Source organism: Homarus americanus, unplaced genomic scaffold (genome assembly GCF_018991925.1).
Source record: "Homarus americanus isolate GMGI-L3 unplaced genomic scaffold, GMGI_Hamer_2.0 scaffold14064, whole genome shotgun sequence".
In the NCBI taxonomy this organism is placed as follows: domain Eukaryota; kingdom Metazoa; phylum Arthropoda; class Malacostraca; order Decapoda; family Nephropidae; genus Homarus; species Homarus americanus.
In genome coordinates, this window is record NW_024738975.1 from 37501 (window position 1) to 61800 (window position 24300).

Sequence of the window (24300 nt, forward strand, 5' to 3'; positions counted from 1 at the left end):
TAGGGAGAAGTGAGGTGAGATGATGGTAGACGTCACCTTCCGAGGTTAGTGGCCAATTTCTCCCGCGGGGGATGACGAAAGAACTTGCTCGAGATAACCTTCACGCTAACATTCTAATCTCGGTCTCTACCTCCTGCCGCCACCCTTACCCTCCAAGTTTCAACGCTCCACCACCCTCCATCCCCCATGTTCCTCCTCCTCTCACCTTTAACTCTCTACCATCCACTTCCCCATTTCTTCCTTACGCTCCCCACCTGCCTCAGGCTAGGAGTGGTGATATTACCCAGGTGGAGGGCCCATGGGCGGGGTAGGGCAGGTTCCGCTACAAGCTTGAAGGACCTCTAGGATGGATGCGATTGTGGGTGGGCGGGCGGGCGAAGGGGTGGGTGGGTGGGGGAGGAAGGTATCTGAAGGAGGGAAGGTGAAAGTTGACACAAGAATGAGGAAGAATGACGAGGGAGGCCGAGAGGGAGAGGAAGAACGAGGGGGAGGAAGGGAGTATAGGAGGAGGAGGAGCTAGTGGGTGTGTAGGGTGAGGAGGTGAGGAAGACACAGGTGTTAAAAGTAAACAAAAACACCAACACGAAAGGACTGTAGGAAGGAGGAAAGATATATTAAGAAAATAAAGAGAGAGAAGAACTTGACAAACACAAAGACTTAATTATTATCTCCCGCATTAGTAAAGATGAACCCACATGTTAGTCTTCCTCTCACACTTCATCTGTTTCTAATTCATGAACAAGATGTAATTTTTATGTGGCTTTTGTTATTATAGTCTTAGTTCTGTTCATCGTCAACCCGAGTAAGTTGTTCATATCGGTGACACTAGGAGCTGGACACTATCACCGTATGACAGAATTCGTGGAAGTCAACACAAATGGTGACTTAGCGGAAACATGTCATATCTACCGACAAAGTTTTACGACTAATCTTTGAATAAATCTTACGACAGGCATTGTAACGATCTATCTGACAAGATATAAGACCGTTATTTTAATAAATATTACATCTAATCTCCAGACAAAACTTACGATTACTTTTTTCGTTAAATTTTCAGAGTAATCTTTTGATAAGATCAACGATTGTTATTTCAACTAGAGCTACAACGACGCTGATGACGTCACCCAAACTGTAGATGGTAGGAGCACAACAAATCTTACGATGAAACATACGACTAGATGTGTGTACGACTAGATGTGTGTACGACTAGATGTGAGTACGGTAATGCAAGCTGTAAGACGCTCACCAGTGGCTGTGAGGGAGCGAGGTGACCTGTGACCTGAGTTGGTGAATGGCTGTTGTCCTGGGCAAGACAGCCACCATTGTCCTGGTGATGGTGGTAACTGTAGTATTGCTAACTTATGAGGGAGGGAGGGAGGGGGAGTGGATCAAGGAACAGGAACAACAAGAGATGTAGAAAAGAGAACAGAGGGAGAGAGAACCGCAAAGATGGGTGAAAGAAGAACAACCCTGAAAGAAGGAGAAAACGGGAATGAAGGAGAAACAGAAGGAAGAAAAGGAGAGAGGATTGAAGAAGAGGAGTATTATGAGAAGGACAAAGGGACTAGGGAAGGAAGAGGAAGGGAGGGATTAGGGGAAGGAAGAGGAAGGGAGGGATTAGGGGAAGGAAGAGGAAGGGAGGGATTAGGGGAAGGAAGAGGAAGGGAGGGATTAAGGGAAGGAAGAGGAAGGGAAGAGGGAGAGAGGAAGGGAAAGAAGATCGAGGAACCCTTGGCTGGATTGAGTGACGTAAGGGGCAGCGGCGTCTGTACCAAGGTTGACCCAAGGACCTGTCAGGGAGGCGTCGGGTCCTTAGTGATGGACCTGATTATGCCGTCAGGTCTTTAGGACAACTCGGTGAGGCGTCAGAACCTGAATAATGACGTCAGGACCTTGTTAACGGACCTGAATTATGGCATCGAGACCCTGATGAGACATTAGGGCTTTGATAAGAGAGACCTGATAAGGCTTTATGGTCTTAGCGAGGCGTGAGGGACTTCAGTTATGGTGTCAGGGATCTGTATTAGGGGCGTTAGGGCACTGATAAGGGGACCTACTATGGCATCAGGGTCTTAGTGAGGCATCAGGGTGAGTTGAGGGACCTTAGTGAGAGCGTCAAGGGCCTGAGTTACGGCGTCTGGGCTTCACTGAGGGACCTGAATTATGGCTTTCCTGAAGGACGGACTCACAGGCGCCTCATCCACACCACAGTGACTCTCTCTCTCTCTCCATCTCTCTCTCTCTCTCTCTCACTTACACTTACACAACAAGCTTCCTCTTTCTCTTACACAAACACACTTAATTCGTCACAAAATCTCTCTCTCTCTCTCTCTCTCTCTCTCTCTCTTGGAGTTCACTTTTTTTTACTGGAGGGAGATGATGGAGGGAAAGAGGGAGGCAAGAGGAAGGAGGAGATAGATGGAGTGGGAAGGATGGAAGAAGAGAAAGAGAGAGAGACTACTGTGGAAGGTCAAGAGATATAATTAATAGTGAGTGGGTGGCTAGGTGGCGTGGGTGGCAGGGTGGAGGGGCGGCTGGGTGGGTGGCATGGTGGGTATTGAACTAATACATTCCATACAGCCAGAATATTACAGATAAAATACATACAACACTTCTAATACAGACATGAGTGTAATCTCTGTAACGACACCACACACATAACCACCATTTAAAATAGGGAATGGGTGGGTAATGTGAATAGGGAATGGGTGAGTAGATTAAAATGGGAATGGGGTAACTGGATATAGGTGATGTAAGTGTGGGATGGATGTGGGTGGGTGGGTGGATGGGGTGGGTGGAGGGTGGGTGGGGTGGGTGGGGTGTTATTGTTATTTAAAAGTATATGGTTGAGTCGTGTGTTGTGTATGAATGGATGGTTAATTAGGGCAGGTGGGCAGGTAGGGTTATTCAGCTTAGCAACATGAGGGGAAATAATATTACAGGGAGGGAGGGAGGGAGGGAGGGAGGAGGGAGGGAGGGAGGGAGGGAGGGGGGGGTGGGAGGGAGGGGAGGAGATGGGTGGAGGGAGGAGGAGGGAGGAGGGAGGGGAGGGGGAGGGAGGAGGAGGGAGGGGGGGGTGGCAGGCAAACAGAGTACTACCACTCTACAAACCATCACTAAAGGTTAACTATCCTATCACCCCCCCAAAAAAAAAAAAAAATTACTGACATTGTGGTCGACAGGAGAGGGTGTTAAGTTTTCAGTCAGGGGAGGTTGTGGTTAGTAAAGGGGGAGTGGGGGAGTGTGGATAAGAAGGGGGGGTTAAAATATCCTCCAACCCCTTTCTCTCCTTCCCCCTTTGCTACTTTAGAGTCGTAGTACAAGCCCTTCCCCCCTGTAACGTGTCACCTGATAACACCACCGATAACATCAATAACAAAGATAACAAGAAATGACAGCTTGACTTTTTTTTTAGGGCCAAACACTTGATATAACTGTTCTCTTATCACTAAGTTTATCACGGTGTTGTTCTCCTTCTCTACACACGTCTTACTACACCCTGACAACCCTAACCAAGGTAAACTACACACGTCTCATACCCTGCCAACCCTAAGCACTAACTAACTACGAGTACTTTGGACACCATGAGAATACTCTTCTGTAACCTCGCTCGTGCTTACTGTACTAACCCAAGCACCTAGCACACACCAGGTCCACTATGGCCACACCCACACACCATATCCACCCCCGCCACACCCACCAGTTAAGACCAGACGTTGCAACATTCCTCCCATGCTGAGAATTTTTCCTTTCTTGGCAACAGTTGGAGGGCTCACGCGACCTCAAGTATGTCTGGATGACTCATTCACTGATACATATATACGTGAGCCATCTATTTTTATGTATCACGCGTATTATTGTCACAAGTTACGATTGAGACGGCAATGATCGCCTAGGATGGTGGTGTCAGGGATCAGGATGAGTGTGGAGGATAAGGATGTCAGGATATCAGGAGAAATGTGAAGGATGAGGGTGTCAGGGTTAAGGAATATGAAGGATGAGGTTGTAAGAGATCAGGATGAATGCAAATGATAAAGTGTGATGGATGAGGGTGTCAGGGTTCAGAAGGAGTGTGAGGGATCGTATACAGGTGTACTTACTGGCACAACTATGCAATTAACCTGGTTTCTGTACAATGTCGAGGTCTATTGTTGCGGCCAAGTCGACCAACTGTGCTGGGATGCTTCACTTTACACTACACGGTGTTGTATACAGTTTCATATTTTGATGTAAGGTCTTATATACATCCACGCTATAGGAGGAGGAAGAGAAGAGGAGGAGGAAGAGAAGAGGAGGAAGACGAGGAAGAGGAGTAGAAGTAGGAGGAGGACAAGTAGGAAGAGAAGCAGGAGGAGGAGGATGTTCAGAGTGGGGGAAGGTCGCGTATAATATTGGTGTGACAGCTACTGGCGCCAGACCCACCTCACTCTCCCTAACATCCGCCCACCTACCTAACCCACCCACCCACCCTCTCTCTCCCCTGCTAATTAATATTCAAGTAGCGAAGTGAGGAGCCCAGTAAGGGAACAGAGATATCCTGCGAGGTCACCCATTGGTCGTATCTTAAACCATCCTTCGTTACACCTGTTCAACTCCGCCTCTATCACCTGTTGTTGCATACTGTTCCTAGAATCTAAGAACTCTACTCCATTTCTCTGAGTTGTAATAATTTGAGGAATATATTTGATTTTTATTCTAAGATGTAGTGTTTTATTATCCTAAGTGATCAGAAATTAAGTGTTTATTATTATTATTATTATTTTATCATCATTATTATTATTACCATCTTTATCGTCGTTACAGTATTATCATTATTATAACAGGAATTATCATCATTATTAGTCAATTATGTGCCAAAATCTCACATAAACACCAAAACAAATTAGCACAATCTTCTCAGTAAGGTGGTTATTGACCCCATTATCAGATACGACTGTTTTTATAACCTCATTCCCTGTAGGTCAAAGGTCAGCTATGTAGTGTTTAATACATTCATTTTAAGGACTTGACCCTTCACTTCCTTCCGTTTTCATTGTATTACATATTTTTTTTTATAATTTCGCGTTTTGTTTTTACTTATTTCACTATTTTCCATTTTTTTCTCTATATTTCCCATTTTCTTTCTCCCTTCAAAGATAGACCCTCGCCAGTTTATTCCTTGTCTAGTCTAGATTTCGCACTTGTTTTCTGACGACATTGGCGAACGTACGTCTAACAGTAATTTTCAGAGGAGTTGCTATTCGCTCGTGCTGGCGCTGTGTTTCTTACACTGGTTTAATAAGGGTATACAAGGGTTAAGGCACCACGAGGAAAGAAAAACTTATGGTGTGTGCGTGAACCATACACCACACTGGACCATACACCATACACCACACTGGACCATAGACCATACACCACACTGGACCATACACCACACTGGACCATAGGACCATAGACCACACACACCATGGACCATAGACCATACACCACACTGGACCATAGACCATAGACCACACTGGACCATAGACCATACACCACACTGGACCATAGACCATACACCACACTGGACCATAGACCATACACCACACTGGACCATAGACTATACACCACACTGGACCATACACCACACTGGACCATAGACCATACACCACACTGGACCATACACCACACTGGACTATACACCATACGTCACATTGGACCAAAGACCATTCATGCCACCTCCACATGAATCTCATCTCGTCTCGGTTTCGTATCAAATATCGCACGAGTGACACCGCATGTACGGCTGGTGCTGGGACAGACGCATCCAACCGTTCGTGAGCGGTAACATCCGGGTGGAAACCGTTCTTGGTAAACACATTTCTGGAGTTTTTAGTCTACCTACACGCTAAGGCAGAGAGTGTGTGTTAAAATGAGTGTATCTGTGTTAAAGTGAGTGTGTGGGTTAATGTGAGTGTGTGTGTGTGTGTGTGTTAAAATGAGTGTCTGTGTTATAGTGAGTGTATCTGTGTTAAAGTGAGTGTGTGTTAAAGTGTATCGTTTTAAAGTGAGTGTGAGTCACGTTAAAGAGAGTGTGTGTCATGTTAAAGAGTGTGTGTGTGTCATGTTAAAGTGAGTGTGTGTCATGTTAAAGAGAGTGTGTGTGTCATGTTAAAGTGAGTGTGTGTCATGTTAAAGTGAGTGTGTGTCATGTTAAAATGTGTCTTTGCTAAAATGAGTATGTTAAAGTGTGTCAGTATTAAAGAGACAGTCAGTATTAGAGAGAGAGAGAGAGTCAGTATTAAAGAGAGAGACAGTCAGTATTAAAGAGAGAGACAGTCAGTATTAAAGAAAGAGACAGTCAGTATTAAAGTGAGAAACAGTCAGTATTAAAGTGAGAAACAGTTATTCAAGTTTCATTTTAATAGTTTTTACAATCTTTTTTAAGAGTACAAAATGTTAAGGAAAATTGTCATAATATTCTGTAATCATCCAGTTTTTAGTGACAACATATCCGGATTTTGGTGTTCATTTGTCTCGAGAACGATGATTAAACCCCGACACCATCACTATCACCACCTGTATCCTGACACTACTATCACCACTTAAGCAACACTAATCATAGGAAACACAGCAGGCAGGATTTTTACCACAGTGACACCCTCTCCACTCCTCGCGTAGACACTCCCCCCACTCCTCACCCATCCACACACTTCCCTACCCCCTCCTCCTCATCTCAGCACAGGATGAATGTGACAAGAGAATCAAGGAGGAAAAAAAATAAATTACTGATCACACACAACTGTTGATCTCCGCTGACAGTTGATCTCCGCTGACAGTTGATCTCCGCTGACAGTATCTCCTGGCAGGATAAGTCTTTATCTCCGTAAAATTTGAAGACTTTTCCTCTAGCTCTACACACGCGGGGGGGGGAGGGGGAGATATGTTGGATGATGTCGAATATTTGATTGTGTCGAATATTTGGATTATTGTGTCGAATATATGGATTATTGTGTCGAATATATGGATTAGTGTGTCGAATATTTGGATTATTGTGTCGAATATTTGGACTATTGTATCGAATATTTGGATTATTGCCACGTACTTGGATTATGTCGAATATTTGGATTATTGTGTCGAATATTTAGATTATGTCGAATATTTCTGGCATTTTGTTTGTAGATGGGTAAGCTGTTTTGGAGTTACCACAGGCTCGACACAGGTAGTGGGAGGGTGGGGGAGAGTTACCTATTTCTGGTATCCTATATTCGACTTTAGGACATAATCTACTTTGGTATTCAACTCTGGTACCCTATGGTCGAGTGAGGTACCTGCTTTAGTATCGTTCACCTGATCTAAACACATATTCTGGTACTTTATATATTTTGACTAAAGTACCTACCTACCTTGGTATGTTCTACAGGGGTAAATACCTACACTGTATTGGTATTTGGTACTCTACAGCAGATTATTAAACTGTTCTGGTACCCACTGCCTGATAGAGAAAACTACACCTACTTTGGTTTTCAATGCTCGTCAGGTATACTTTGGTATCATGTGGTGCTAAGGAGGTAATTATCTAAATACCACCTCAATTAAACAAGGTTATGGTACCCTTAACTTACGTAACTACCAAACGTGTTATGGTGTTATGTCACAATGGTTCACTTAGTTTCATGTGTCTTAAGTGTTGAGTATGAATTCGTATATTTCAGTTTCTCGTAAGATCTTGTTTTCTATCTGTACTCTGTGTGTGTGTGTGTGTGTGTGTGTGTGTGTGTGTGTGTGTGTGTGTTTTTCTTTATTTACTTACCTATAACAAAAAAAAAAACATTCCCCTTCCATACCACCACCGAAAAAAAAATAACTTACTCCTCGTCACCCCCCAAAAATAATTAAGTCACCCCTTCAAAACAGAAAACGAGACATTAATATCTAAAAGAAAACGAGACGAAAAAAAGAACGGGAAGAAGCAGATGTCAACATGTACTCACCGAGGAAAGTTGTGCAAATGTACTCTGATATTTGGTTGCCTGACTTGCTGGATTCTGAGAAGTGACTGAGTTCCTTGTTCAGCATCCTCTTGAACTGTGGGAGAGAAGAGGAGAGAAGAGGTTAGCGAAAGGAGGTACTGAGGTAAAGTGGATTTCTGTGTTGTTTTGTAGTACTGGTTGGAGTGTGTGGATGTGTGTTGGTTGGATGTGTGTTGGTTGAGTGTGTGGATGTGTGTTGGTTGGGTGTGGTTGTGCCTTGGTTGGGTGTGGTTGTGTGTTGGTTGGATGTGTAGATGTGTGTTGGTTGGGTGTGTGGGTAAGTGTTGGTTGGGTGTGTGGATGTGGGTCTACGTGGGAACAAGCTGCTGTGAGGTATACATTAATTCTCTTGTGGAGGTTGAGAGAGTAAGCCAGGATACATATATTCATGGATGTATATGAATACTCTAAGACAAAGTACACACACACACACACACACACACACACACACACACACACACACACACACACACACACACACACACACACACACACACACACACGTCAACAATATAAAAAAAAACAGTTCATATTCCACACAAGGCGAGAGGGTGATGGTCTTGCCTACCTGTGGTCATTAAGACTCACTCACGGGAGCTGGATAAGAGGCAACAAATGATAATAAAAACAATATGAAGATAAGATAGATAAAAGAAAACACATGATAATAAAACTAGCAGATAAAAAAACAAAACAATGAAACTCTCGACATTCCATTTGGGAGATTAAGCGAATGGTAAATATAAATACTAAGTTGATACTATACATATACATCACTCTTAAACACACAACTATGTATACTTTCACCTTTTTAATCTATGGATATCTTAAATCTGTTTACGTTCACTATGAGTCAAGATATGTATCACATTTCAAGGCTCGTTATCTAGTATATTATATCAGTGTTAACAAAAATGTTGAAATAATGTTTATTTTCTACGTCATGAATAAACACAATCACCAATTTTCAAGGTGTTAAGATATTTTTTATTATATTTTCGATAAGTGTCGTAAAGTGGCGTCTATTTGCTGTAGGGGGGTGAGGAGGGAGGGTAGGTGTGGGTGTGTGAAGTGCATCTCATAGGTGTCTTAATGAGGTGAGGGGAGTGTGTGTGTGTGTGTGTGTGTGTAGCTTGTTTGAGAGAGAGGAAGGTGACGTCCTCGACACCCGTGCAGCTGACTAGAGTGGTAGTGTGGGGTGGCGTTGACACACGACCAGGTGGTAACCTCGTCCCTTGGCTCCACACACTTGACAGGTCACGACACAGGTCAGGTACTCACAACCCACTGGTCCTCACGGGTCACTGGTACACCCAAGAGTGTATCCTGGTGGAAGGATGCCGCCCCTTACCTCCTGCCGCGACCCCACAAGCTGTATAAACAAGCTCCACACTCTTCAAGTAATTAATTGGCCGATATGGAACTCTATATTCAAATGAGTGACAATATTCCATCGCTCTGTGAGGACAGTGAGTCATACTGCACTGTTGTCAGGCGTACAAAGAGAAGGGTGATTCACAAAGACCATCTAGGAAGTCGGGGATGTAGAGGGGAGGAGACAGAGGAAGTGCCAAAGGTACAAAAAATACCACCATGCAGACACGTGAGCCCCTTAGTTAGGAAGCTGTGGCACCATGGAGGCGGAAAGAGGAAGTACCAAGGGGTAAAAATAAAAATGAGAGGAATATAATGATGAAAACTCACCCTAGAGCGGCAAAAGGGGATTACAGGGTGGCGAGAGGAAGTACAAAAAGAGTAATGACAACAGTAAGTCCCTGGGAGAGGTGAGGGTTAACTCAGGTGGGTGGTGGTAGTGGAGAAGGGACTGTCAGGGTGCGGGTTTATCACTCGTCTGGAGATTGTAATTAAGACGAGGAAATATCAGTTGAGATAAGTGTGTGTGTGTTCAGTTCTCAAGAGGCGACACTTGTTGAGGGCCACCTTATCTTGTCACCCCTTACAGCCACCTGGACGACACCAGCTGGCTTCAGGACGCTTTGACACCAGCTGGCCTCAGTACACAACACGTAGTCACGAGATATATATATATACTGTATATATATATATATATATATATATATATATATATATATATATATATATATATATATATATATATATATATATAATCAGTATCCAAAACAACACTATCTTCAAGGATCCTCTAAACACATCTCAAGTGGCTGGTTCTTCAGTCCCTTGTCTGTACGATTACTCTAACGCATGAATGTCTAAACTGAAGAGATTTACACTATCTTCTATTATTGTCATTAACTACAACCTTTACTCTTCAATTACATATTTTTCTCAAAATATCTTATACACGCGGTAATCAGTAATTAGTGTATTTGTCAGGTACCTCAGGTGTGGAGGATTCGTCTCCGTACCTCCCTTGATCACCGCCTCTGACGTGTGTTGGAGGTGCGCCTGTACTCCACCTTCAGTAGTTACTATACTGTCTGCCACGTCTTCTGTCTACTATATGCTGGCTGTCTTTCTATATGTCTGTCTGTCTGTCTGTCTTTCTCTCTGTCGCCGGAACTTGTTTATATATTCCTCTAGTGATTGTCTTCTTTCTTTGCCTCTCCTTTTCTCTATCTTAATTCGCTCTTTCTCACTTGATTCTCATTTTTTTTCAAGAGAGAAAGAGAGAGAGAGAGAGAGAAAGAAAGAGAAAATGAAGATAAACCGAAAGAGAGAGAGAGAGAGAGAGAGAGAGAGAGAGAGAGAGAGAGAGAGAGAGAGAGAGAGAGAGAGAGAGAGAGAGAGAGAGAGAGAGACAGAGAGACAGAGAAAGAGAGAGAGACATACAACACTCAGGGTCTTACACCACACTACCCCAACAGTTACATTACCCACCGGACGTTATTCCTCTTCCGTCCGGCTGTCGTCCACCACCACTCGACACAAACATGCACCAAACGTAACATTAATGTCAAAGAGAAGAAAAAAAAAGAAGAAAAAATATGAAACGACACGAAAAACAACTTTGATCATTTAAAATTTATGTGCATCTTAGGAATTAATTTATTTTTTAACGTTTTTAAAAATTTATGTTAAATGGATGTAATGTTAGTTTTGTTAATTGCTATTTATATTAGTACTAGTAGTAGTAGTAGTAGTAGTAGTAGTAGTAGTAGTAATAATAATAATAATAATAGAAGTAAAAATAGTAATAATAGTTGAAGTAGAATTAGTACTGTAGTAGTAGATGATTTAGTAGTAGTAGTAGTTGATGATACTGTAGTAGTATAAATAATAGTAGTAATAGCAGTAGTAGTCTTTATTAATCTCCTCTCCCCTTTGATTACTACTCACCATTAACATCACTGCTACTTCGACCAATAGGCCAAGTACAACGAGGTCACATGTACAAGACCTAGACCACTGCCTTATGAGGGACACACAATGCTTGCTCACCTCTACCTTCACTCCTAGTTCTCGTCATTCATCCCTGTTACTTCTTTCTTCTTGTCATTCATCTCCCATCCCTGTTACTTGTTTCTTCTCTTCATTCATCTTTCATCCCTGTTACTTCTTTCTTCTCTTCATTCATCTTTCATCCCTGTTACTTCTTTCTTCTCTTCATTCATCTTTCATCCCTGTTACTTCTTTCTTCTCTTCATTCATCTCTCATCCCTGTTACTCCTCTTCCTATTCCTCTTGCTACATTTATTTCCCCTTATTCGTAATTCTTTTGTTTCTATCTACCTGTGTATCCTCCTTCATTAACCTTTGTGGTCAATGTTCCATCTGTCACATCCTCTGCACAGCCCTGCCTATCTCAAGTATGTGTTCCCTGTGTCATTTAACCTCCTCCACCAGTTAATTTATACCTCCTGCTATAAGTGTGTGTGGAATGCAACCTCCACACACACACACACACACACACATTGTACAACCTCCACCAGTTCGATTTATCCTCCTTCAATTATCTTCAATCTTTGGCAAGGGGACGAAGCCTCTGTGAGTAGATCTGACAATGGCACTAGTTTGATCTTTCCCTGTGCCATTGATTAAAAAAAAAAAGAGCCAAGTCCTTGTGTATTGGAGGCAGTGTAAACAATTCAGATACAGGTTCTATGTACAAAGTCATAAACAACTTGACCTGTTAAGGCTATGTTCCCAGTCCACACTAATTCTGTCTATTTACAAGGTAGTGTTCACAGTTGACAGACCAAGTAGTTTATATTTATGGTAAACATGACAACCAAGTCTCTGTACAATCTATATATACAAGTAATAAAGTGTCACACGTGCTAGTTATCTGTACCTAGGGCAGCGTTTATAACCAGTTGTCTCGACACTGCTGGTGCTTAAGCTCTCTCACACACCGCTGTTATCAAAGGCAGCGTTGTGACGAAACAATGGTAGATCCCCCACTGCTTATCTTGACCTACTGAAGACGCCGACATTGCATTCACTAATGTTGGGTAACTGGAAGGATTTACCATCACAGTTTATGTCGCAGGATGACCATAGGATCTACAGTACACCACGACGCAACAAAGGAAGTCTTTACCATATTTTACAAAATCCTTATGTAATTGGTGTGGAAAAGTCGCCTATAGGAAGAGTGCAGCAATAAGCATAATTATGTTAGTATTTGTTTTTAGCATTGAAGGCACAGAAATGCTGAGCGCCAGTACACGTTAAGGAAAGTACTGTACCTGTACTACAGCTGAGAATATGAAGACTGCCGCCTCTAGTAGTAATCCTAGGAGTGCTAGAGGCACGAAGGAGTAGAACATGTAGACAAAACTCATCCGTTCTTCCTCCATGATGCACAGGAAGAGACTGTTTCTCAGTCTCTCGCGCTTTCCACTTTTTATGCCCAAAAATCCTCCCCGCTTTTCCCTCGAACTCGCCTCGTTTCCGGAACGAGCAGCGGCAGCGTGAAGATCCCAGTGAGACTCTCGTCGCATTAGTTTATGAGCACAGAGGTGTGTTTCCCCGAAGGTGGTGTCGCTTAAGTTCTGGGTAGCGCGGGCGGCCGCAGCCAGGCGGTCCTTTTTGGAGGTGATGAACGCGTGGACTACCACCAGCAGTCTCGTCAGCTAGCGACGGAGGCTAGGCCAAGGTCGCTCACGGAAGGTCGCGAGAGGGGCGCCGCCCCCAGACGACAACATGGACTAGAAGAGTAAGAACAGGTGACGACGGGTCACTAGCGCCGCCGCGGATCACACGCCGTCACGGGGTGGTAGGAACGGGACAGGTAGCACACGATCTTCTCCTCTCTCACGCCTCTCTGGTTACCTGGGCACCTGAGGGTGGGCGTGTACCACTGTGTAACACCACCTATTGTCTTTGTCATTACACTCCCTGTCGTTGTGTTCCTGGTCTCACTACGAGATAAGGTAGGGGAAAGACACTGCCAAGAAGCACAAATGACCCACATTCATTTGTTAATCTGTTTCTGCAAAATCTGGTGCCGGTGGAGCGTACACCTGATGACAGCGGCAGTCGGACAACTCCTCTCCTTGAACTCAATCTTTGTAGTGTTGATCTTGCGGTGAAAAATGTTCGCGAGCATAACCAGAGTAAACAATATATTATTCTCGCGACATTCAGCTGACAGTCTCACTCAGGGTCACGTCGCTTCACGTCCTCCCGGTGTTGTGTTTTGTCTCACGCTAACTTATGGTGCTAATGACGGGGTCAACATGGTAGCTCCTCACTCTTATACCCGCCAGTCTAACACTGATCACACTAGTCAGCGCCGGCCACGTAAAAGTCTCACTGTCACAACACTCTTGTAGTATAAAAATCGTCGTAGTAATTCCACGCTATAGTTATCGTCGCCTGAGTCCACGAGGAGGCAGGAGGAGTCGAGGTGGTGCGCACTAGAGCAGCGTACGCGAGCGAGTGAATGAGCGAACGTATGAGGCGGGCTGTGGTCGGCCGGTGCAAGTGCGTTCGTGTGTATGTATGACAGCCCGGGGTATGAGGACAACCAATGAACTTGCCGTCTACAACTCTTCGGTCACCACCACCCACAACACAGCCTTCACACGCCGCGATACAACAACACGACTGATTTATATGTGGGGCTCCTCATGGCCTGCACTGTGCACGAGGAACAAATGGTACCTCTCACACGACGTCTCTTCTAGAGAGAGAGCAGGTGAGTGGTGAGGAAGAAGGGCTGTGCTATAATTTCCTACCAACAACACAAGTGACAAAACTATTAATACACAGTGAGGCACCTTCCTAGAGTCTATTAGTGCTGGCCTACATCTGCCCCCCCATCTACCCCTCACCTAACTCCCCATTCACCTACCCAACTCCCCCTTCACCTACCCAACTCCCCCTTCACCTACCCAACTCCCCCTTCACCTACCCAACTCCCCCTTCACATATCTCCCCTTCCCCTACCCCCTCATCTAACTCTCCATCCCTTCCCCCTCCCTAGCATCTCATCCAGTAATTTTTCGTCCATAGTTCTTACAATGAGAGAGAGAGAGAGAGAGAGAGAGAGAGAGAGAGTCTTCCAAAATATATTAAAAAAAACATATTTGGAGAGAGTGGGTGGGTTGGAGGGGTGGGTTGGAGGTGGGTTGAGGTGGGTCTGTTGGTGTTAACTCAATCACACCCATCATCTCTGCCAACAACACCACCACCCCCCCACCCCCTTAAATAACATCCCCTCCCCCCTTCCACCTCTCAGCTCACAGGCAGCTAAGAATATCCCATCCAGTGTTACCTACTATCAACACCCTACCTACCTACACACTACCACCATCTACATTATCTACCACAATCTACACACTACCACTATCTACCTTCATCTACCACCATCTACACTATCTACCTACTATCAACACACTATCTACCGCAATCTACACACTATCTACCACCATCTACACACTATCTACATACATCTAAAACAACAGGTATTTACAACAGGTATTTACAATAGGTATTTACAACTGGACACCTGCCCGTCCATTAGCATAACGTGAGGGCACCATGAGTCCTATTTCTGTTTATTTTAACATTGTGGCACGCGTCTGGCACCGTCCTAGTGTCATGTGGGGTCAAATATATACTGTATATATACTTAGTGTCACATAGGTGTAGGTTGGTGTCATGTTACTTGGGATATACTTAGTGTCACATAGGTGTAGGTTGGTGTCATGTTACTTGGGATATACTTAGTGTCACATAGGTGTAGGTTGGGAAGATATCACATATGCTGGTGCCCTACTGTACCAAGGACTATACTAGTGTCACATAAATGAGGTTTAAATTCGTGTCATACGGTGTCAGTGTCATATAGGCTTGGAATATATAGCTCTCTCTCAGTCGCTAGGAATTTTAGTGAGGGAGGGCAGGAGGGCGGGGGTCAGGAGGTCATTACTAAGGTCGTTAATACGCTCGTTAATAAGACACTTACCAGGTACTTCAACATCCAGGTCAATAGATAAATAATCAACAGGATCGTCAACAGGTAGGTCAACAGTAGTGAGATAATGATGTAACTACTGGTATCATTATCGTCATCATCATCATCATCATCATCATCAGTATCATCACGTGACGTCCAAATGTTATGGTTCATTTCATCATGTTACTTTTTGTAGTTATAATAATAATAATAATAATAATAATAATAATAATAATAATAATAATAATAATAATAATAATAATAATAATAATAATAATAATAATAATAATAATAATAATAATAATAATAATAATAAGGCCCTCAGCCATCAACCCACCAAGATTTTCCCTCGTAAACACCTGAAGTAATTTTAGGTTCTGTTTCCCTGGCAGTCTGTCTCTTGGACGCCGTGAGGACCACTCGCAGCCGTCACTCAGCGTCGTCACACATCACCTCCATCTTCCCCTGCCACTCCACCACCACCACGGAGTAGTTCTTTATCTTACATCAAGTAAACAATACCCAAGCGCCGAGTGACATTATCACTCATTTACTACAAACACTAGCTGGGTGGGAACCTTGTTTGACGTCATCTATCAGGGCCAAAAATGCGTTTTCAGGGATTTTTTTCCTTAGCGCGGACGGAAATCTCATCTACTTATCTCAAACGCGTTAATCAAGGTAATGTGGTTCAGAGTAGAGGAGCCGTCCACTGGGGGTGTGACGAGGGGAACACGGCACTGTGGCGGCACACCAGGAGAGGCAACACCACCAGTGCTAACACCAGTATCTGCAATACCAGTACCATCAGCACCTAGTTACGACTAAAAGACCTTCTTCAGGAGTCCCTCCGGTAGTAGCTGGTGGATCGTGTCCTCCTACACATGTGCAAATCATCCTGCCGGACTATCTGCCTCCCCCCAACAGCCGTATTACCATGATTTATACCATGACCATACTCGATCACTCATGCAGCTCTCGTAGCACTCCCCCGTCAGGAGCGGAGTGAAAGGGTTGAGTGACGAGTCCTGATGACCAACACCCGGGTGTTCAGTGTTCACTTTGTGACTCACCACTCAGGCGCCAGGACTCGGGGGCGTGGCGACGGTTGTATCACCTGGAGAAACCCATTGTGATGTGGTGGAGGTGGAGGATCTCTCTTACTGTGTCGGGGAGCATAAAGGGGGGTTGTGTGTGGAGAAGATTATGTAGTGAGGGTGTGAGGGTTTTCCGTAGTTAATCAGTTTTGCGCTTCCGCCACTTATCAGTATTCTAATCATTGCTCATAATCACACGGCCGGAAATTGACTCTCCTCTCCATAGGCGGTATGGACCGCCACTCCCTACCACCACCACCCGCGGCGACGCTCCACCCCATGGCCTCCACAGCCACTATCCACTTGGCCGTGCAGATAAGCCGTGTCCAGTGTCAATTCCGGTGGCGTAAGAGTGCGTGGTGTTCCCCCGGGTCACTGTGATTCACCCGTAACAGTCCTTGACACAGGGACGACCTCGCCTTAAACCTCCACACATCCGCATACTAACACCACACCACATCACACACCCAGTCGTCAAAACGTTCCACTTCAGGAAACCGAGAGACACATCACAAGTTGATTACGTGTGACAAGCAAGGGTGTTGACGTCATCAGCTCTGGAGACTTCATGTGTCTCATGGCGACTATGACTCCATGGCGCTACTGGCCGAACCAACCACCACACACACGCATTATTCATCAGTAAAGAGAACTACAGTACACGTGTGGTTTAGAAAATTCAATGGTTTCATCATTTACTGTTCGGTCTGATCACTTAACAATCATGGCTCTTTACAACACCACACGAGGAAAAAACGTTCACCACCCCCCCTCCCCATCACCCTCTTTCAAGTAAGTACCACACCAACCCTTACACACACACACACACACACACACACAAGAAAGGTGAAGCCAATCCTCCACGTTTGATGTTCATTCCCTCTTAAATAAAACTCTATCTCATTCCACTCCATTAACCATAACTAAACAGATTAATAAAAAATAATAATAATTCACACTGACCACAACAACATTACTGACAGACTACACAACTCCTTCCTTCCTTCCCTCTCAAAATACCCTCCTTCCCTTTTATCCTTACCGTACGCCTTCCTTCCTTCCTTCCTTCCTTCACCTGTACCTCCCTCACTCCCTCCTCTTTCCTTCACTCCCACCTTTCCCAATTCCTCTTTTAAGCTTCCCTATCCTTTCCCCTTACTTCCTCCCTCTCTCCCTCCCACCTACCCCTTCCTCCTATCCCTCCTACCCCTCCCACCTCCCCTCCTGTTCATCGTCTGGGACAGTTCCGAATTATTCACGACAGAACATATGATCACTTCCTCCTGTCCTGTCCTGTCATGTTTCTCCCTCCCTCCCTCCCTCCAACGACCTTCCCTCCCTCAACGACCTTCCCTCCCTCCAACGACCTTCCCCTACTTTCATCCTTCCACCTTCCCTTCCTCTCCTCCATCACCTTCCCTTCCTCTCTCTCTCTCTCATTCCACTTTCCCACTCCCTCCATCCCCTTCCATTCCTCCTTATCCCTCTCCTCTTTCTCCCCTTCCTCCCTCACCTCCTCATCTTCATTCCCCACTCCCCCACTTTCTCTTCATTTACCCTATCCGTTTCCCCGCTCCCTCTCCCCTCAGCCCCTAACCTCGACCCCCTCCCCCATCCCCTCGGCTTGGCCTCGGCCCCCTCCCCATCCCCCTCAGCTAAACCTCGACCCCCTCCCCATCCTCAGCTTAACCTCGACCCTCCCCATCCCCTCAAAGCAACCTCGACCCCCATCCCCCTCGGCAACCTCGACCCCCTCCTCGACCCAACCTCGACCCCTCCCCATCCCCTCGGCTTAACCTTGACCCCCTCCCCATCCCTCGGCTTAACCTCGACCCCTCCCCTCGGCTTAACCTCGACCCCTCCCTTCCCCCTCAGCTTAACCTCGACCCCCTCCCCCATCCCCTCAGCTTAACCTCGGCCACCCATCCCCCCTCGGCCCAACCTCGACCCCTCCCCCTCGGCAACCTCGACCCCCTCCCCATCCCCTCCCGGCAACCTTGGCCCCTCCCCATCCCCTCGGCCAACCTCGACCCCCCTCCCCCTCGGCAACCTCGGCCCCCTCCCCATCCCCCTCAGCTTAACCTCGACCCCCTCCCCCATCCCCCTCGGCTTAACCTCGACCCCCTCCCCCTCTTACATTACTGAGGGGGGAGGGGCGTCATGGCTCATTACCTCATTATAAGGTATTTCCTCACAGTTGGTAAATTACACAGATGGGAGAGGTGGACGTCATGGGCCAGCTGGTTAACACTTCAGGGAGGAAATTGCAGCCTGTCTCACCCTTTCTATCTGTCTGTCTCTCTCCCCTTTTCCTGTCTGTCTATCTGTCTGTCTGTCTTTGTCTATCTGTCTGTCTTTGTCTGTCTGTCTCTCTGCCTCTCTCTTTCTATCTCTCTGTCTGTCTGTCTCTCTACTTATCTGAATGCCTGTCTGTTTTTCTCTTTCTTTCTGTCTGTCTGTCTGTCTGTCTTTCTGTCTGTCTGTCTGTCTCTGTTGGTTCTTTTCTAAAATGTTGATGTAATTTTCTATTATAATTATTGTTAGGATTATCAATTTGGATTATTCTGATTATTATTATTATTATTATTATCATCATCATTATTAACTGGACCCTATCTGAGCCGATGACACCGTGAGCATACAAACAACTTCAAGACCCAAGCCATTAGTGACACGACACGACACACACACACACTCTCATGACACTTAATGGCGTACTAATGGTGCTACGCTAATTCTCCCTCGACCTGTTAATGGCATTTACCTCACCTGTACGGCCAACACTCAAGGTAGCGAGTATTAAACCTTTTAAAGACGATGCTTTAACACCTTTATAAAATGATGGTTTGACAATGACTTTAGTACGATGGTTTAACCCCCTCTAGTAGGATGGTTTAAACTTTAATCACTGTATTACGATGGTTTAATCCCAGTTGCACGATGGTTTAATCCCAGTTGCAAGATGATTAAACCCCTTTAGATTTAAGAGAATGATATAACCCCTATAGCACGTTGGTTTAGCCCCTCTAGCACGATGGTTTAACCCCTCTAGCACGTTGGTTTAACCTCTTTTTTCGTCGAGAACGATGATTTATCCCATTTTGGTTTAGCACGACGGTTTAACCCCTCTAGCACGATGGTTTAACCCCTCTAGCACGATGGTTTAACCCCTTGACGATGACAGGTTGCATCATCGTCCTCAAAAGGTTCAATGAGTGTCCAGAATATTTGTTGAAATACCTTGACGAGTCCAAGTGGCGCCTTAGTGGTAATGTAGGCGGGTTTTGTCTGTTCTCTCCCCACTCGTGTGTCTTCTCTCCCCACTCGTGTGTCTTCGCTCCCCACTCGTGTGTCTTCGCTCCCCACTCGTGTGTCTTCTCCCCCACTTGTGCGTCTTCTCTCCCCCTACTTGTGTGTATTCTCTACCCAATCGCGTGTTTTCTCCCAACTCGTTTTCTCTCCCCATTCACCTATGCTCCCCCAGCGCAATTTACTAAGCGAATCAACGAAGATCAATTATATTTTATCAATCCATTAACTATCACGGTATATGAGGGGCTGTGAGCCAAAGGTAATTAGGACCTTACCTGGCGGCTGTACGACACAGGTGAGGGACGTCCTGACTCAACTCATATGTAAACAAACGTCTTCTACGTGAAATAAACCGCACGCACACACACACACACACACACACACACACACACACACACACACACACACACACACACACGAACACGTTTTAGCATCCACAGCTAAACGATGAAAACGCCTTCACACATGAATGACAGAACACAGTTAAGTGACACCATTCACAGGATTACCAATAGCAGCTAATAGAGAGTCAGGTGCAGTAGTAAAACAAAACAAAAAATGATACCTTCGCTTAAACAACACCTGCATACTTGACACTATGACACTCCTACGACACTCCCATGACACTCCTACGACACTCCCATGACACTCCTACGACACTCCCATGACACTCCTACGACACTCCCATGACACTCCTACGACACCCCCATGACAATAATACTCGTGTGACAAAGGCTTATATACCATGACTTTTTTTTTCCTGGTATGACAGTCTTAAGGGAATGATTGGTAAGAGGTGACATCATATGCTACACTGACCCGTCTATATGTATAATGTATCTAGCTTACACATCATACATATGTATACCAGGTATCTACACGGACGAGAGAGCATGTTTAGTAGGCTGAAGAAGGTAATACGGAGAATACACACACATACATACATACATACATACATACATACATACATACATACATACACAGACACACATACACATACAGACACATACAGACACATAAGAGTAGAGACAGGTGTTAGGGAGTGGAGGAGGGGAGAGAAGTATGGATGATAAGTAGCAACAGAGGAAGATAATAAGATGAAGGATAACGAAAGAGATGAAGGATAAAGGGAGAGATGGAGGATAAAGGGAGAGATGGAGGATAAAGGGAGAGATGGAGGATAAAGGGAGAGATGGAGGATAAAGGGAGAGATGGAGGATAAAGGGAGAGATGGAGGATAAAGGGAGAGATGGAGGATAACGGGAGAGATGGAGGATAAAGGGAGAGATGGAGGATAAAGGGAGAGATGGAGGATAACGATGAGAGGAGAGACAGTGGAGAACAAACAGGAGTCGATATTTCTCACCTACGTCGATAGTCTTGTGATAAACTTGAATACATAAACAGGTAGCGGTTCAGGTACAGGTAGCGGTTCAGTTACAGGTAGCGGTTCAGGTACAAACAAAGGTCCAGGTACAGGTAACTAATTGGACTACTAATAAGACAAACAACAAAGACAAAAAAACACATTAATATAACACAATCTCCCCTCATCTACCCCTTACTCCTATCCCTTACCCTTTAGTTCTCTTAACCCCTTACTTCTGAATCAACCCCTCCCTTCCTTCACCAAGGCCATGTTCACCTCTAGGGGGGAGGGGGTAGGGAGGGGGGATTAGAGAGGGGAGAAGTGGGGAAGGGGAAGGAGAAGGGAAGGGCGTAGAGAGGGATGGAGTAGAGAAAGGAGTAGAGAGGGGAGGAGAGAATCCCCTCTTTTTTTTCCAACACATTCCTCTTACTTTTTTTTTTCTGGCCGGTGATTTAATAGAGACAGACTGCGACACACTCCACCTGTCACGACCAACGTCAGATATGAGGTGGGGGGAGGGAGGGGGAGGAGGGGGAGGGAAGGGGGAGGAAGAGGAGGAGGAGGAGGGGAGGAGGAGGAGGGGGGGAGAGAAAACTGTACTAGATGGTATGTGAGAGAGGGAGGGAAGGAGTAGGAAAAATTGTACTACTTGGGATGTGGGAGGTGGAAGGGAGAGAGGGTGGGAGGGATGGAAGGGGAGGGGGAGAGAGGGAGCTTAAGGTGAGGTACTACGAGCGAGGGAGGGAGAAGCGAAGTATAGAGGAGGGAAGGGAGAATAGAGGAAAGAATGGTTAACGAGGAGGAAGAGGAAAGAAGTAGAATTAGAAAGAGAAAGACGAGAAGACGAAGAAGAAGAAAAGAAATAAGATAGATAGATAGAGTGTTAAGCGAAAGACGAACAGACAACACACTGACGTTGTAAACAAAGAGTTGAATGTGAGGCAGTGACCTTATGCTAGTAGACCCCTCCCTCCCCTTTACCTCTCCCCTTCCCTCCCCTTCCCTTTTACACTTCCCCTCTCTCCCCTCCCCTTCCCTTTTACACTTCCCCTCTCTCCCCTCCCATTCCCTTTAACACTTCCTCTTTCTCCCCTCCCCATTTCCTCTCTCCCCTTCCTTTCACACCTCCCCTCCCCTCCACCACGACCAGGTGTTGAATGTGGGTTGTCAACAGGAAATGGGAAGGTAATGCAAATATTCTGTTGAAAATTTAACTTCTGAAAATAATAATGGTTTTTTTTTTTTTGGGGGGGGGGAATATAATGCTATTAATTTACTAGTCAATGCTATTTCAACGCTCTAAGTCAACGCTAAGTCAACGCTAAGACAAAGCTAAGTCAACACCACGTCAACGCCATCTTTGACGTGGTCGGTCGGGGTAGATAACACAAAGACCTACAAGACAATTTTACTCTCCCCAATTTCCTCAACTCCTCCTTCTCTCCCACACCTCTTTACCCCCTCAATACCACTACCTTAACTAACCCCCCCCACACTACCCCTCACCTCCTAACAAACCCCCTCATCTCAACCACTCCCCTGTCACTAATTTCCTAATCCCCTCACCCCACCCCTCATCCTCACTGCCTCCTCCCTCACCACCTCCCTCAATACCCTCATCTAACCTCCTCCCCCCTTCCTCCCCCCCTCCCTCATCCCTCCAAAATGAGATACGCCTCAAATGATGGTTTGTTTGCATATAGTCGTAGATAAAGCACCTTATAGTGAGGTCATCTGTATCTCCTATAATTATATGTGAAAGTATAATTATAACATAAGAGTAAATATTATATAAACTAGTTATTTACTTGTTATTGTCCATTTAATAATATATCCATAAATATTACTGAAAAAAAATCTAAAATAAATTGTAAAAAAAATAAACAAAATATAGTAGATTTTTTTTATTGTTTTGGGGTACAATTAATTTTCCTGATAATTGTGAGTAAACTATATATTTTTTTTAATTGTTTTTCGTAAATAAACTAAAAAAAATATATATAATATCCTCGGTATAATTATGTTTACCAGTCAAATAAAATAAAATATATATAAATAAAATTGTCATGTATGGTTAGGTTAGGTTTTGAATATTTTCCAATCAAGAGTTTCAGTAGGATTTCTTGGTCACTTTTTTTTTCATCTTTCCTAACCACTACTCACTTGCCTCACCCCTCACCATCCCTCCCCTCTCGCCTCACCCCTCACCATCCCTCCCCTCTCCCTTCCACCCCTCTCGCCTCCCTACCTCTCCCCTCCCTTCTCCTGTCCCTCCCCTCTCGCCTCACCACACCTCTCCCCCTCCTTCTCACCACCATTCCTCATCACCCCTCACACCTCATCACCTAAACTTTCCCCCATCCTCTCCTAGCCCCTCACCCCCCTCACCTATCCCCTCACTCTCTCATATCACTCCTCGACACTTGAAAATCTCCATGATGAAGAGCCCCTCCACCCCCCCACCCTCCCGCTCCACCCCCCACTCCCCTCCCCCGCATATCACAGGAGTTGATTTAAAAATAACTTGCAAATTGAGTTTCTATAGCGCAGACGACGAGGTAGGGCGGGATTGTGTGGGTGTGGGGGTGTGTGTAGGTGTGTGGGTGTGTGTGGGTGTGTGGGTGTGTGTGGGCGTGTGTAGGGGTGTGTGGGTGTGTGTGTGGGTGTGTGTATGGGCGTATGTCACCGCGTGTAAGCATAGGTGAGTATGTGTGTGCGTAGGTGTGTGTGTGTGTGTGTGTGTGTGCGTAGGTGTGTGTGTGTGTGTGTACTTTAACCTATGCGTCACACTCACACCTTTCAACCAGGTCAATCACACGAAACACCTGAGTCACTAGTGAGTCAATGATGACTCGTGACTCACTCCTCTGTCTCTCTCACGTCATGTAAACAACCAGTCAATAAACATAAACCTCGTTAATTCAGAATCATCATCATCATCGTTATCAACTTCTCTTCAGGCAATTAATTTAACATTAACATCTACCGAAAAATCCCGGAAATGTTAAATTGTTAGACGTCTATGAATGTTAATATGAAGAAAAATGTTGTATATGAAGGTTAAAATGTTGGAATGTTAAATGACTGATTCATAAAATGAATAAAAAAATGTTGACTAAAATGTTAAATGTCTATTAATGTTAA

General features: G+C 45.0%; 1 protein-coding gene across 7 annotated transcripts in view; it reads right to left on the minus strand.

Annotated features, from left to right (window-relative positions):
• Positions 1-24300, minus strand: part of LOC121874400 (cAMP-specific 3',5'-cyclic phosphodiesterase 4C-like) — a 183940-nt gene that overhangs the window by 33101 nt on the left and 126539 nt on the right. For 6 of the 7 annotated variants that reach the window (XM_042378535.1, XM_042378531.1, XM_042378532.1 and 3 more), the window contains one exon: positions 7953-8046. In XM_042378535.1, coding sequence (XP_042234469.1) covers positions 7953-8046 — 94 coding nt within the window. Of the gene's footprint in view, positions 1-7952; positions 8047-12661; positions 13862-24300 lie in introns of those variants that run through there. The other variant, XM_042378534.1, reaches the window with a different exon arrangement.